The 17,227-nt window shown below is 34.3% G+C and overlaps 1 protein-coding gene across 1 annotated transcript in view; it reads right to left on the bottom strand.

Moving 5' to 3' along the window:
* LOC128998151 (uncharacterized) overlaps positions 1-17,227 on the bottom strand; it is a 73,039-nt gene that overhangs the window by 39,574 nt on the left and 16,238 nt on the right. Inside the window, exons 7-10 of the mRNA XM_054424157.1 lie at positions 11,105-11,280; positions 8,107-8,264; positions 5,951-5,994; positions 1,723-1,992 (exon numbers count right to left, since the gene is read on the bottom strand). Coding sequence (XP_054280132.1) covers positions 1,723-1,992; positions 5,951-5,994; positions 8,107-8,264; positions 11,105-11,280 — 648 coding nt within the window. The remainder of the gene's footprint in view (positions 1-1,722; positions 1,993-5,950; positions 5,995-8,106; positions 8,265-11,104; positions 11,281-17,227) is intronic.

The raw sequence follows: 17,227 nt of genomic DNA, 5'->3' as shown, positions 1-17,227 counted from the left end.
CCACCACGCTAACATTACGAGAGCAGCCTGCAGGAGTGCAGGCAGTACAACACTTCACGCAAAACTCAGCAACATGGTGATCATGGTGTCACAGAAGTATCACACACATAACCTCGCTTTGCGTCATTGACATCAGTGATCATTGTTTCAAGTATGTGGCATTTTTTTGTTTTTTGTTTGCTTTTTGATACAGTAGGCTATGGCTATGTTAGGAAAAAGGAAATGTGTTGTACTTGGTATACCTGACAAATAGGGATGGTCAAGTCTCGAAATTTCGGGAAATTTTAAATCTTGTTACACGAGATGAGATTTTTTTTGGCCGAGATTTATATCGAGACGAGAAAAAAAAATTAAAAACGCCTGCAGAAAGTCAATGCAATACCCACAATACAGGAGTGTGTTGTAGTTGCGTTTCATTTGCGAAGGCGTTCTTATTGAATTAATTCTTTAAATGTAAATATTACTTTAATTTTAATTATTTTAATAATATTACTTTAATAAGATTTGAGAAGTTTTGTTAAGTGTAAGCAGTGTGAAGAATGTTTTATTACTATAAAAAGTCAAAACAAGTACCTAACTATTTTATAAAAATTAATATTGCATTTATTTTATGATTTATTTTAATAAGTTAGGCGTGATTAATAAAAAAATGTTATGCTGATGTTTTTTAATAAAAGATTGTAAATATTCTTGCCTATTATCATTATTTTTGTATTTAAACAGTCATCTAACAATGTTACAAAATCAGGTAAACATTTTGAACGTGCATTTCCCGTTGTATATGAGAAGGGAAATCCCGTCTCGATCTCGTCTCGAAATTTTATGAGGAATAAAAAATCTTGTCTCGTCTCGTCTCGAACTAAAAATCCAATCTCGTCCATCCCTACTGACAAACTTAAAATATTAGATCTGCTGAAAAACGGTAAAAAAAAAGTTAAAGTGCGTTCAATCTTAGCTTGTTGAGTTGTGAGTTGGGAAATCGAGAATCACTGACATTAAAAAGTAGTGCATTTATTACAAAGTTTGCGTATGTGCTGAACATTGAGAATTGAAGCATGTACATTATACTATGCTTTGCTGAGGTTGCTATGTTTTATTGCTCTATGTAAAGTAACTGAAGATGATAATGGTGATATGATGTGGTCAGTTTTGCCGAAGATCTCGGCGAAATCACTACCAGTACTGACAATTTCGGTATGTTAATTAGTAAATTAAAGTTTCTACAATGATCGAAAATGTTGTTTGTAGCTCAAATTAAACACTTGATGCCAAGATTGAGGGATTTCAGTTACACCTAACAAAGAAATAAAGCCATTTTACGTTGATTTCCGACTATCCGAAAAACCGATTATCCAAGCACCCCTCTACCCCAATTGTTTCAGATAATCGACACTTTCCTGTATCTTTATGGTCCACTGAACTGATTAAGTTTTAAATTTAAGGATTAGGTATTATTTCAATGCAAAGCATATTGCATATTGTGTGGCTTTAGCTATAGTAAATTAGAAAAAACACCTTTAATATTATTAAGGTACTGTGTGTCAAAGTCAATATAGAAAAAACTAAATGATTGTAAAATATAACATAACTGTATGGATAATACATATATTTCAAGCTTTTTGTATTCAAAATTTAGCCCAATGAGAATATAAAACAGTGCTACTGAGTGGGGCTAAAATTCAGGTGAGTTTGTTTGTGATCTAACTAAATACAGTGGCTCACCTCGCCTTGTCGAAGAATAGTCGTGTTTTCTTTCTTTAACTGGCGACAAACTCGTCTTGGCTTTAAAGCTGTCAACAAATTTGTCAACAAACATGTTAAATTTGTCACACATGACGTTGAGGCTATTGCTGAAATTATTATCAGATAACTGACACATATTAACATCGCCGTCTTCTCTGTCACTTTCAGACAGGGAATTGTCTTGGGAGAGAGATTCGGACATTTTCCCGTTGGAACTTGCAATTTCTTCTTCGCTCTCAGTTACTTCTTCTGAAAATTATTTAACACAAAACTTTTCTTAATACCTACAAGCTAGAAGATCAGTATGTAAGAAAATGTTTTACAAATCTATTTGGTAAAACACGTGTATGATGCAAAAAATTAAGTCTGCATGCCAAAAAAGGAAACATCTTTAAACTTGGAAAACTACTTCTTAAAATGTGTCTTGACAAGTATCTAAATGATCTCTGATTTTTTTTTACAAATCTCAAGAGATTGTTCATTTAGTTTCTAATATACTGTTGGGCAAATTTGATCTAACGATGAGGAACTAAAAGTTAACTACACTGTTTTTAAGATATGAAACATGTGTTTTCAATGAATACATAGCCATAGAGTTGTTCCCACACTGATGTTGCCTTTGTTAGCTTTACTTACCTATGTACTTCAAACAAAATTCCTTGTGAAACTTGAAGCAATGTCCAATTGGTGGAGTTACAACTTTGAATACTTATACAGCTCGATTAAGCCACCATAAAAAATTGCAGCTAAAAATAAACATTATTCACACATTATTCAAGTGTGTGAATTAAATATAATTGTAATTTATTATAAGTATTAAAAATAATACTTAACTGCTTTTAAAGTACTAATCTTCTAAAATAAACTCCTTAAAAAGCATGATAACAACAACAAAATTGAAATCCAACATATTTTGTGTCAAATGCACACACAAATAAATAAATAAGAAATAAATATAAGAATAATAATATATATAAATAAGAATAAAACAAACTAAAAACAAACACATTTAAAAAGTGTATCAGAAAAATAATACTAAACTGCTTTTAAAGGACTAATCGTCTAAAAAAAACTCCTTATAAAGCATAATAACCACAACAAAATTGAAATCCAACATGTTTGGTGTCAAATGCACACACAAAATTAATAAATAATATATAAATATAAGAATAATGATAAATAAATAAGAATAAACATTTAAAAAGTGTAGGTATCATGCAAATTAAAACACACATGCATGCTCATGCTATATATTTCCTGTTCAGTTTGGTTTTGTAATGGATACCATTACCAGACAAATTAAAAAAATATATAACAACTGATATCAGAATTAGGACACAGTAAATGTGTCAAGCACGTGTGAGTAATTAGTATTAAAATTTTAGTAGAACATGGCAAGCCTTGTCCTATTGGTTTTGCTTGATAGTAGTGTACGCAACCACCACATAAGTATAGTCTTGACGACACAAGTAGAAAATTTAAGGTATGAGCCTTGGCGAGTGAATTTAAAACTTCTACGAGTGTCGTTAAGGATAATTACACGATTTGATTACGCTACTTTACCTGTTTTCTTCTCTCCAGTGCCACCTGCTCTGAAGAGAAGAAAACACCTCATGATTCAGTCAGTTTTATTTAGTCAGTGACAATGATAAGACAGTGCTGGCCAGCCTTTACAGTTTTAACCAGTTTTGTAACTTTTTATTCCATTTTAATCATTTGATCAACATGACTAGTTTTGACTATTGTGATTCTGACAGTGTTTTAAAGAATCTTCTGACATACCACAATGAATTAATACATTGATGATGTGGTTGCATACAATGACCTGACGAAGTTCTAAGGAACAAAACAAGTGTTCATGCCAGCAACTGTGGTTGGATAAGGTAATCCTTTTATTTTATCAATATGTTTTTAACATTTAACTGGGGGGTCCCAATTAGTCTTGGTAGTATTGTTTCGGATATCAACTTGATTCGAACAGGTTCCAATTTTTTATATTTTTTTTAAATGATATAGAGGTCAAGTTTGGTGTTGAAATAAAGAATGATGATCTAATTTTAATAAACAAGTCAAGGTATTGACTGAATCAGCGGTTTTCTTCCAAAGACAGCAAAAACATGGAGGATCATTGGATAATTCAAATACAGCACAATATCAGAAATTTGATACTGAAATTGATCTCATCTTATTGTCAATCGATCAAAGACAAACATTTCCATAACGCTCATCGATGGAGATTGTAAATTATGAGCATCTACTCTCTCCCTTCGAAGTACAAGACCAAATGATCCTCAACAAAGTCTACCATCTGATCTACGCTATAAGACTTGATACAGTAGAGATAAGAAGTACATAGATTAACTAGTAAAGAAAGTCAAAAATCTCATGAACTGGGCATTGGACTACAGATTGCGATAAGTACCAACCCATGACCAAATAAGTCACCACACTCCAGTTATGGTAATGGATAGTTGTTCTAACCTAAAGTCAGTAGATAGGGCCTTGGTAAACATAAGTTTCCACGAGAATTTGAATGTAAAGGCCACAGCTTCCAAGTCCAGATTCGATATCTCGAGGTGGACATCTCGAAGGGAGTCCATTGTAGGCATGAGCTGTGGACTGAGCTTAAATCTCAAGATATATAAGGGAATCGAGACTTAGACCTCTGGATATTCAGATACCTACACCCTGAATTATCTGGGGAAATTTTAATGATAAAGAAAAATCCCAAACACAAATCAAATTCCTCACAATGGATCACAATGGATGGAGTAGGAAGCATGCCTGATGAAATAGGGATCACTAAACTCATCTTGATGGGACACATATTTGATGTTTTGGAAGCTATTATCATGCGCAATGTCAGTGTAAAACATCTTAAGTGAACCTTTCCAAAAGAGATTGCATGCATGCATGCAACAACAAACTGTGGTGGGCGGACGTATTTGAGAGTGAATCTTTAGCCTAGGCCTACCTCGACGCTTATCAGGTATGGCATAAAAATACTCCAATCAGGAAGTTCCAAAGGTCTATACTGTAGCCGGAAGGTGCAAAACATACAAGCTTCAGATCAAATAGCTGAAGGAGGTGACTTTCCTGGAGGAAGAGATTAAAAAAGAGGCTAAAAAACTTCAAAATTGAAACTGAACATTTTGAAAGAATCCTTTGTGGAACAAAGAAGAAAGCCCATTGATAATAAAGTTGGTGTTGGCTGGTGCTTCCTATCCTAACTTCTAAGAGGGGATACATTTAGAAGTATTAAACAGGAACAGTGTTGAAAAAAGTTACTATTTACCATTTAATGATGATATAGCATTGATAGCCGAAAATAGACCAAGAGAATCTCAGAAATCCAACTAAAGAAACATTATGAAATGGTGGACATAAGTGTATAAAGGACCATAGTAAATGAGCCAGAGTCTACCTTGGAGTAGTCATTACAACAATTGACAGAACATGAAATAAAACTAGTTTAACTGCAGTTTAAATCACATACTGCTTCTTGAAAAACATTTAAACGTTAAATATCACGATACAAATTTATTATTCAGTAGGCCTACTACTGAATCGGAATCATGGGCATTAATCGAAGACCGACATAGGTTAATTGTGATTTAAAATATAGTAGAGCAAAATGTTTGTAAGATCAAGATGTATTGCAAATTAGAAGAAAAGAGATAAGGGACTGAAGCAGACCAGACATTATAGAAATTGAAATGCACAGGACAAGAATGAAAAGAAGAGCATTCGATAATCAGAGAACAGTCTGAGAATACCAAACAGAAAAATGTCACTTAGGAGATCAAGTTCTATATGACAGATACACATGGCACCATCTTCAACCTGCAGAAGGAGAGAAGCATTGTTGGTCAGGCAAAATCTTTCTGAGAATTTAATAGCCTTTCAATTCTTCAATGTTCGTTTCAAGATATATCCATCTAGAATTACAAGTTAAGATCTCACCACATAGGCCTATATTGCATCAATGTCGTAGACGTCATTGCGACTGCAGAAGCTAGATTACTAAAATGTTTATATACAGAGATTAGATCAAGTAAAGTAGTTGAGATGTTAATCATTTCACTCCAATTGCAAAAAGATTGTTTGAGGTAATTTTTAAGAGTGGGCCTTTAAAAACATATCTATTATAAGTAATAATGATCTTAACAACAAAATTAATACAAACAGTAAGTATTGTAAGACTTACCTATACACTCTAACAATTGGACGGGATGTTCTTGCTGGGATTCCCTGAGAACAATATTTCACATTTAACAAAATTCTTGTGTCAGCAAAAATACATTTCTCAAATAACAAATAGCAACTACAAAATGTTATGACCAGCCATTTGTTGATATTTCTTTCAAAATTCATATACAGTGGACCTCCTACTGTTTTGATTATATAAGTTTGTAGTAGAGGTGTGCGGATAGTGAAATTTCAGTTCGGATCGGATAGTAAAGGCTTGGCTAGGTTTTGAGCGGATCGGTAGTTAACCCTCGAGCGGACGCTTGGGGAGTTTTCCTCCACACTTGTAGTGTTTGTTAATATAAATATGCATAATGGGTGTCGGCAGTCGTGTCCAGCTCTACACTTCACGCAACTCATCCTGGGAATGCTCCTAAGCTATTTTTACCCCCAAATTCCTCCTCATTTTGTTGTCAGCTGTGTTATGTTAACTGGGGGTGTCCAGACTTTATCTTGCTTGCTAATCTTAAAAAATTAAAATGGCTGCCATTTTGATTAGGGGTGTGATATTGACCTCTGGTTTGTGCCATTCAATTTCTCTTGATAAACCCTTTAAAATCAGGGGTCACATGATAGGTGTTTACATTTGAAAAATTGGGGCTGCCCCCATAATACCCCATTTTGGGGCTGGGGCAGAGTTGTAACTTTGATGAAAAAGGGCAATTTCTTATGTTAAAAAATATGTACCGAGTTTGGTTTTCTTACTGCAACGCGTTAAAAAGTTAGCTGGGGGTTCCAGACTTTTGCCTAACCCTGTATACAAAATGTTAACTGTTAACACACCCAATTCAGGAAAAATATTTTTAACTGAATCTTTCCTTTTTAATTTCATGATAATTCTAATAGCGTTTTCTTGTTTTATAAGTATTTTATTCAAATTTGCCTTAGTTGTTGCTCCATAAATAGCGATTCAATAGGATATCTGAGAGTGAATTAAAGAATAATGGATTATCCTAAGTGTTTCCAAACCCAAAGTTGCAAACCTTGGACATCAGCCGCAAGGCATAAATGTCAGAGGATAATTTATTTACAACAAGGTTTATGTGACTATCCCAAGATAGATTTTCATCAATGACCAGTCCCAGAAACTTTGTTTGGTTTACCTGAACAATTTTGTCTGTTTTTATAAAAATGTTAGGTTCAATGCTGTTTTTGATTGTTTAGTTGAAAAGGATATTATATTTGATTAGATATTAGATCTTGTTAGAAAAGTCAAAAATCGGTATCGGAATAGCGGTATATTTCCAATTGCGCGATTTTAGTAGAAGAGTCAGCAATCAGTATCATCAGAATAGCGATAATTTTCGGATAGCGCGATCTTCGCAGACGAGTTAGGAATCTGTATTGGAATCACCACAAATTTGAATTTGAATCTTTCCGAGATTTCGGTGGACGCCAATAACGTATATTACTATAAGCTGCTTATATGGATACGGACAGTCAGTTCAGGAACGGATATCCAAACTGAACTGAATTTGACCCGATTTTTCGGATATCCGCACTCCTCTAGTTTGTAGTGATAGTTCAACATGCCTTATGCATACTCATAGTTTTGTACTTTTTAGCCAATATGTAACAAATCACATATAGAAGAATTCATCTGTTTATGTGTTGAAGTACATTTTATTCTGATATAGAGTAAGCCAGGGAAACCCTTCTCAAGAAGGAAAAGAATAGTACAGAACAAAAATGAACACTGCAAACAATGGAAATAGTATGCAATGATTTAAAAGTACAAGTTTGAGAACAATTTTACAACTGAACAAGGCGTAAGTCTAAAATACTGCAAATCAGTGTATTCAGAACAATAAACTTGGCAGGAATACTAATAGGTTAAATAAGCTCTGAGAGAACTACTTGGTCCCTAGTATAGTATTAGATACTCAAGACTCAAGAACACCTTAAACACCACAGGTTTAAGCTAAAGTCTACTCTTGAAAACCGAGTCATTAGATTGATAGATCCTCTTTATCTAAATTATACTGATCTTCATTTTTTTACGCTGGAACCATCTAGATTTAAAAATTACATGTGAATTCTTGGCTTAACTATTGTGCAAAAAAAATCACAATGTATACACTTCATAATAACTTGGCTGATAATCGATAGACTTACCTTTGATTTTCACATTGGGTCCTCAGATTTACATTTGTGTATTTCAGTTCAGATATGCTTGACAGAAGAGCTATGTACGGCGCATTACTAGTGCAACTATTGAAACTTGGTGAAATGCAGAAGAAAATTAGTGAACAGCGTTGCCCATCGAATAAATTCTGAAAAAAAATTCACTTGTACATTTTCATGGCAAACAACACTGTCTACATTAAAAACGAGGTAAGTTTTTAAGGGCCGTTTTTGTGTAAAGTTCCATAGCTCCTCACCCCTTACTGATGGCGCCATTTGCAGATCTGTAGCTGACGTGTATGATTCACTGTGAAAATTTGTTAAATCATTGAATCTCCTGCCCCATGCGAGATAAGGTCAGTGATATGTTTTTTGCCTATAAGAAACATATCCGATGCTGAAATTCTTCGCCAGATGACTGAAGGTTATAGCCTTAATGTAATGAGTGAGGGTAAAGATCAAAAATGGGTTAAGGAGTATAAGAATTGCTGTGAAAATCGTTTTCCTTTGTGGTCTTCTGTGAGAAGTCTGGTTACCCACAAAACCCACAATTGATTCCAAAATGGACATTTTTACGGCCGTTTTAAAACTCCCTAATCCATTACTTAACTTACCCTCTCATTGTAATAGAGCCATAAGCTTCTGGCAATGAATGTCTGCATCCGATACGTTTCTTCCAAACAAAAAACATTTTATCACTGACCTTATCTCCCATGTGGCAGAGGATTCAGTAATAAAAAATATGAATAAATGTAGACACGCCAAAGTGTACACCTTAGCTACAGAACTACAAATGGCGCCGTTCTATTCATAAGTGATAGTAATGTAAGCAGCGAGGAGCCCTGCTCCGGCTACACGCAAACTAAGTAGTCATACGCACAAACGCCCCTTACTTAAAAACTACCCTCGTATTTGAAGAATTGTTTTGAGGTCTAGAGCTTCACAACATCACACATATGTTTTATCTGTACTATCAAGACAATTTTAAGTACCAAGCTTAATTTTTCTTTAAAATTTCAGCTAACTGACAATTTCCTTTGATCAAGGACACTAACCAGCTTAGGCTAAGGGCTAAAATTTGGGAACGGCGACGCTATCTGTTGACATTAGATCAAACTCAATTCCCTTTGTTTCCAACTACACATTTGGATGCAGATTGAAATAGTTTTTAGGATTAACCAGCAGACTGCAGGGCTTTTTACTTCCAGAGCAATGCCGGAATGTATTTTTTTATTTTAACATTTGTTAACTAAGTCTGGTTTATAAATCAAGAGATGTGAAGGTGAAGAAGTTAAATTATGTTTATGTTTAGGATTAATTGACGAGTTAGGAGATACTAATGTACCATATTATGTATTTTACTAACAATAAAGTTCTTGTATCTTGACTTCCCTCGCCACAATGATGCTACCTGTATAGACGTTGCAGCTATTTTTAAAGCTGAAAACAGAGTACCACCTGGCCAAATAAATCTTATAGTTTTCCCAAAAAATTATAATGTTAAACGGGTATCCGTACTATATCTGCCGTTAGATCCGTTTGCTTATTCTCTTATGTTCCAAACTGGAGACTTAAATTGGGGTCATTAATTTAAACTCGCCTAAAACAGAACATATGGTAGAATGAAATAATTTAACTAGGGATGGACGAGATTGGATTTTTAGTTCGAGACGAGACGAGACGAGATTTTTTATTTCTCATAAAATTTTGAGACGAGATCGAGACGAGATTTCTCTTCTCATACACAACGGGAAATGCTCATTCGAAATTTTTACCTGATTTTGTAACATTGTTAGATGACTCTTTAAATACAAAAATAATGATAATAGGCAAGAATATTTACAATCTTTTTTTAAATAACATCAGCATAACATTTTTTTATTAATCACGCCTAACTTATTAAAAATGCCTACGATTAGGAAACATGGTGATATCAGTTAGGATAGAGTTCAACTTATCCTAAAATAAAATAAATCATAAAATAAAAGCAATATTAATTTTTATAAAATAGTTACTTGTTTTGACTTTTTTTATAGTAATAAAACATTCCTCACACTGCTTACACTTAACAAAACTTCTCAAATGTTATTAAAGTAATATTATTAAAATAATTAAAGTAATATTTACATTGAAAGAATTAATTAAATAAGAACGCCTTCGCAAAGGAAACGCAACTACAACACGATCCTGTATTGCGGGTATTGCATTGACTTTTTGCAGGCGTTTTTAATTTTTTTTTTTTATTCTCGTCTCGATAAAAATCTTGGCCAAAAAAGAAATCTCGTCTCGTGTAACGAGATTGAAAATTTCCCTAAATTTCGAGACTTGACCATCCCTAAATTTAACAATGCTTTAGTACGTGTTGCACTGGTTGGCGTCAAGAGAGGGATTTAGCTTGCTACATTAGGTCTGAAAAGCTCACTTTACAGTGTGTGGTTAACATCTGCGTGCTCATAGAGGACGCTCGCCTACAGTACATAAGAGATAGACAAAAGAGTATGAGAGCGGATCTATTTTAAATATTGTAGATAACTTTTATAATACTTTTTATATTTCTATAATCAGTCATAGAAATTACTTTAGAGTGACTCTTTGATTTGAGGTTTATGTTTTTGTTCTTTATTCTTTTATTAGAAGTTGCAGTTTTGCTCGATTTTGAGCAACGGATTATCTAGTTTATTTTAATTCTGCACTGATAAATGTTTAGCATTACGTCAAAAAATAATTGGGGTAAGTGTTAAATTCAAATATGTTAAGTCGATGTTTTTAACAGTAAATTGAAAGACAAGTGGTCTGAGGAGACTGCAGACCGTCTACATTATAACTGACAGCACAGCTCTTAATGAGGCATGGACCTTTACAAGGGGCAGACTCCTCCCTTAGGAGTGGCTCAGACAGGATGCAAGTATAGTAGGTTTGACAGGCTCTGAGCCCACTTGCAGCTGACATGCATAGGTATAGATTTGTTACAATTCAATCAATCAATCACCTGAAGAATTCTGTAAAGAGGCGTCTCAAATCTGCTGATTTGAGGAGGCTCTCCTCGTGCCTGCGATAGAAGACTTGTCAGGATATGTAAATCCTCCTGTATTTGGTGGGTTTCCGTGTTGAAAAGCAGATTATCAACGTCAACAAACAAGACTGACGTTGTTACAGGCCTGCAGTCTGTAAATCACAAACAATAGACTATAAAATCATTCATTGAGATTGGCCACAAAGGTTGTTTCAAATACTATACAAACCTCGAAACCTGATTCTCCATCTCATGTCTGACCTGTCCTTTGCAGTGGATGACCAAAGTTTCAGCTTCAGTCAAGCTATAATCATATCCATCAGGGCTCCAAAATTATCCATCTTTCATTGTTGTCAAACGATAAATGATCAAAATAAAGATCAAAATTTGCAACTGAAAGATGTAGCTACAATGCCAGGGTCTCAGCAGTTTACTAACATGTTTAGGTTTTTATTCTAATGAGCTTAATTATATGGGGATTTTACCAGCCCCTGCGTAGCCGTCCGGCTAATGCTGGCAAGCCATGTACTCACCAGGATTTGTGGCGAAGATTGCGATATAAGATATGGGCGAAAAAAACATGGGTTACTTTTTAGGGAGGTTGTATTTAATCTAGGAAATTGGTAGCCAAAGTTGATTGTATGTCTTGTAGAATAGTTATGCTGCAAATTGGTAAAAATGTTGTTTTTGTTTAACCTAATAAAGACTAAAAGAGTTTTTACAAATAATTGTTTTATATCATCAACACGTAAATCTGAGTCTGTTGGATATCTCGATGGTTTGCTTAGGACTGTTTTGATTAATGACCTCTGCGCAACAGCCAGAGGCTCAAGCATAGAGGCCGAGACACTGCCCCATGCCAGTATATTGAAGCAAAGACTGCACGTAAGCATAGTAAACTATCCTACGTAATCCGTGGTAATCCTACTCCAGCACGTTGAGAAAATGCATATATGAGCTTTCTAAGTCGTTGTTTGAGACAATGAATGTGGTGAGCCCAAAGAAATTTTTGATCAATTATAATTCCTAGGTAAGTGTACTTCTCTACCCGCTCTATGACGTCACAAGCACAAGCCGCTGACCGAAGGTCGCCGCAGGTATGAAGAAATAGTTGCCTAGGGCTAGGGTCACTTTCACTCTTAAAAAATTGGTAAACTTTTTGTTTTCAGGGTGTCTACTACTTTCTGGATAAAAAATTCATGGACAATTCCCGTACATTTAAGGACACTTTGTCGTAACATTTGTCGGTGTGATTACAGAATAATTTTCCTGATATGGCAAACTGTATTAATCTTGTTTTTCACTGTAGTTGTACCAGAGAGAAAAGTAAATATTAATGGACAAGAGTTAAATTTCAAAATAGAAATTTATTGAAAGTAAACAGACATATACATTAGGTACAGCTTTTATAGTGTAAAAGAGAAACGCAATCATTGTCTCCTGTGATAGCGACAAAATCCTGAATATCTCCATCAGTCACGGAAACATCATAAAATAGCTTATCGGATCCAGGCGGATTAAATTGACATGATTCGCCCTGGCACAACATTAGATTCTCGACTACTTTTGAAAAAAAAACATCTTTAATGCATAATGCATATACTGTAACTCGGTTCTAGGTACAAAATCGGTATGTTAAGCAGCTACCAGTAAGTACAGAGTAAGATAATTGTCTTTTCATCTGCAAAGTTAATATCGACACACAGCAATCATTAGTTTATCTTAGGCTCAATTACATTTTCTTGGTATATTTTACAGCTCTTCCAAAGAATCAAAATACCCAGGCCTAGACCTTTTAGGAGGGCCAATTTAGGAATTTAGGAATTAAGGAGGGCCTATATAAACTGAGTAACAAACAATGAGGTTATAATATAAACAAAGTCACTACCATCATTCTAGTTCAGTAAGATTTAGATTGCTTAAAGCATACAACACAATAAATAAATATGGGGAATAAAAAAAAATTAAAACATGAACGCCAACAATATAAGACAAAGATACAGAAAATGCAATGACATAATTTGAAACCAACTAGGCCAACGTAGTGATAAAAAATTAATGCAAACAACAATGCTTGTGGTTTTGTCAATTGAAAGATAAAATATCCACAAAAAAGGGGTTAACTTACAAAATAAGACTGTAGATTAGTTACAGGTTTAATATGAAACCATAAACAGCTTTATGGCACTAGGCAATGGCCAGCGGCAAATTGAATCTTCATGGAAAGTACAAGTAAGAAGTGAAATTTAACTGCCATTATAAAACTATTATTTCCATGATGAAATAGGTTTGGGATCTAATAATTGAATGGCTCCCCGGAAAAACGTTCCAAGCGCCAGAATTAGAGTTTGCAGGTTTTTGATAGAAAAACGTTCCTTGTGCTTTGGTCTATCAAGTGGTGACATCTTTTGGCCGATTTTATAACTAAAACATTGAATTATGGGTAGGGGAATTTGGCACTCCCTGGAAGAACGTTCCTTGTGCAGCGTATTGGGCAGACAAGACCATGTCTTCACCGGTGTCAGGCCTTATTAAACAATTAAATAGAGGCAAAAAACGAAAGTTAAATATATGTTTTTGGAAGAAGGATGTTAAGAAGAGTCATAGAAATAGTGGGAAAGAGTAAAAAAATTACAAAAATGAAGTAGTGCCTGAAAAAGTACCTATTTCTGGGGTAAGTGGAAAAACGTTACTTGTGCTACAGTGCACACTACAGTTGAAAACTATAACCTGTGTGATCCAGAATATTTACCAGGACATAGGAATTTAATTTCCATTTCTAAATACTAATTATTAGTAAATTACAACCTATCTGTTGTCAATTTACTGTTTACAGTCTTATATGTTATTTTTGTTAATTGAATGGAATGATTTATTTAAGGATTTCTCATGTTCCTGCACACACAAGGGCTGCAAGACTATACCTTTTGTTCGACTGACTATACTGTTGTTGACCATACCAAGATAATACGTTTTTTTACAAGATTTTGTGTGTTCTTTCAGTTAAATAAAGTGCAATTTTGTAAAATTAAAAGTCCCAAGCACACAAACAATATCAGCTTAATACAAAGGCTAAGGGTTATGTACGTTTCGTTAAAAAGATATTGTGTATTTTTTTAGTAAAATAAGATTCAATATTGTAAAAAAAAATCTTTCTCTTGCAGTTTGAGAAATTCTGTACCTCAGCAATAAAAATAATGAATTATTGCAGCTATTAAAACTTGATTCTTTACAAAACGTTCCAAACGCCAGTATTGTAGAGTACTATGTTTCAGTAGAAAAACGTTGCTTGTGCATACCAACTACGCCCAAGCAACGTTTTTCCACTACATTTACACTTAAAATGCCAAAAGCTTAATAATTTGGATTTTGACTTGAAAAAAAATCCTAATAACATTGTTTTGACTAGACCTATCAAGTACAATCTAAAAAAATCCAAAAATAAACTTTAAAAAATTACTCTCTTAAAGTTTTTTTTAGTTTCTGTAAAGTTTACAAAACGGCGCATGGAACGTTTTTCCAGGGAGCCATTCAATTATTACCCTAGTAATAAATAAAGAAGTTGTAAAGGAATAAAAGTGATAAAACTTTTATGAGCTAAACTACTGAGTCAACAGTTCTTGGAAGTAGGTACTTGACTTGATACTTGATTGTAGTGATAAAATATTAATGGGTTTGATGCTAATGGGGTTTTTATTGCATAATTACTCTAGTAATAAATTATGAAAATGTAAACAAACATCTGATAAACCTTTTATGTGCTCCTAACCAACTAGCTATCGATAAAATTATGGCCCATTAAAATTTTAAGGACATAGTATGGCATTTAAGGACAATTCCCGTACATTTCATGGCCAGTAAAAAATTAAGTACAATCCCCGGTTTTGCCGGATTTCCCGGTTGGTAGACACCCTGGTTTTACTTATGTTAATGTGTTTTGGTCTAACCAGCATTTAATTTTATAAATATCTGTAGATGCCTGTTCATATGCCTCATCCCAAGTGCGTCCAGACGATACCACGGCCATGTCGTCAGCAAACAAAAAACTTTCCCTTTAATTCTGACCTTTGAAAGGTTAATATATACCTATTAAGAATAGGAGGGGCCCGAGTGTACTACTTTGGGCCACTCCATACTCAATAGTCAATGCTAGTTTTATCACTATAAACACCGTTGATGGACACATATTGTAACCAATTTTCTAAATAACTTATAAACCAGTTTAATGAATGACCACCGATGCCAACTAGTCTCAATTTAGAAATTAGATATTGTATGTTAATGGAATCAAATGCTTTAGCCAAATCTAGAAATGTTATCAATACACGCTCCTTGTTATTTATTTCTTCAGAAATAAATTTGGTTATTTCAAATGAGTGTGATGTACTGCGGTTCTGTCTAAATCCATAGCCTAAATTATCACATATAATTTTCTCTTGTTCAAGGTAAACCGATAGCTGAAATTTTACACATTTTTCAAGAATTTTATACACTGTGCAATTAATGAAATTGGTCTTATTGTTAGGGTTTTTTGGTAAGACTTATGAACAGGTATGACTTTTGCGACTGTAAACACCTCTGGGAACTTCCCTTCTCGTATACTAAGGTTAATTATGTATAATTTTGGTAAAATGAGAGAATCTACATTATTTTTATTAATTTTTTTTTTTAGGGAGCCATCCCATCCCGGTGCAGAGTTGCCTCTAATACCTTTTATAACTTATAAAAACTCCTCAACAATGACAGGCCTTAGTGAGAACTGGGAATCGGTGCCGTGGTCAGCGTCATCGTCCTCCAAGGGGCCGGCGGGCTGAAGCGCTTCGGCTAGCTGAGATCCAACAGAGGCATAGTATTCGTTGAAAATATCACAAATGTGTTTAATATCATTGGTGGGGGCAGTATCCCGGTTCACACTGAAAACTTCCAACGGAAATTTAGGCTTGCCAGCAGGACGCCCTGCTTCATCATTAACAATTTCCCAGAATTTTAGTGGATTTCCCTGAGACTCGTCTAATTTATTTCTATCATTTTTTGCACATTTTAGTAACGATTTCAATGAGTTACGGTATCTGACATATCTTGCATGAAGCTGAATGTTGAATGGGTTTTGCTCAACTCTTTTACTTAATTTATCCCGATTGCGGATAGAAGTAAGAAGACCATTTGTAATCCATGGTTGTAATTTAGCCGTTTTAGCTCTCAATATTTGTTGGGACGTGTTTTGTTCTATGATATTCTGCAAAATCAAATTGAAATGTAGGCCTATAGTTGCTGCATCTAAGTCATTTGAATTTAAAACTTTTTGCCAATTTTGAGATTTCAAGGTTACAGTTATATTTTTCCAATTAGTATTCTTGTATGTAAACTTGTTGCCGTTACTAATACCTGTAAAGATTTTCAGTTCAAGAGAACCGATAAAATGATCTGTAATGTAAGTTTGTAAAACAAAAGTGTTGACATTCAGCCTGTTTGGCAGTTTTATAAAATAATGGTCGATACATGTAGCCTATCACTAACTGGCCGCGTGATTTTATCTATACATGGAATAAATCCAAATTCATAAAGCAAGTCAAGGTATCGTTCCTCTTGTGAATTTAAACATGGATTAGGAATGTCCCAGTTAATGTCACCGGCGATAATGTTAAGTGACTCTTTGTTTGTCGTACTAATAAATGTTTGAAGACAGTCGTTAAATGTAACTAGTGACGAGGAGGAACTTCTGTAGATGCAGATTAATTCACAATCAATATTGGCCCAGGTAAAAACTATGGACAAGCTGGTGACGACTCCACCTATACAAATCTGGTTACATGTTGCTAATAACGTGTCATCTAAGTACACAACCAGACCATCATATTGATTGAGGCTATTGTATGTCCTAAACAGGGTATAGCCTTCTAGGGCTGTAAGCTCAATGTCGTTCCTCAACCTAGCTTCAGTCAAAATTATACAATGGAATTTTATCTGGAGACCCTGCCATAAAACTAAAAACTCATCAAAGTTTTTATTATAGCTCCGAATATTTAACTGTAATACTCTAAAACTGAATATTTTGTTACAAAGTGAATCTGAACTATTAAAACTATAAAAACTTATCTA

Source organism: Macrosteles quadrilineatus, unplaced genomic scaffold, assembly GCF_028750875.1.
Source record: "Macrosteles quadrilineatus isolate MER2022 unplaced genomic scaffold, UCM_ALF_1.0 Scaffold_7__1_contigs__length_78375512, whole genome shotgun sequence".
Lineage (NCBI taxonomy): Eukaryota > Metazoa > Arthropoda > Insecta > Hemiptera > Cicadellidae > Macrosteles > Macrosteles quadrilineatus.
Note: the sequence above shows the minus strand (reverse complement) of the source record. Positions and strands in the feature narration are given on the sequence as shown.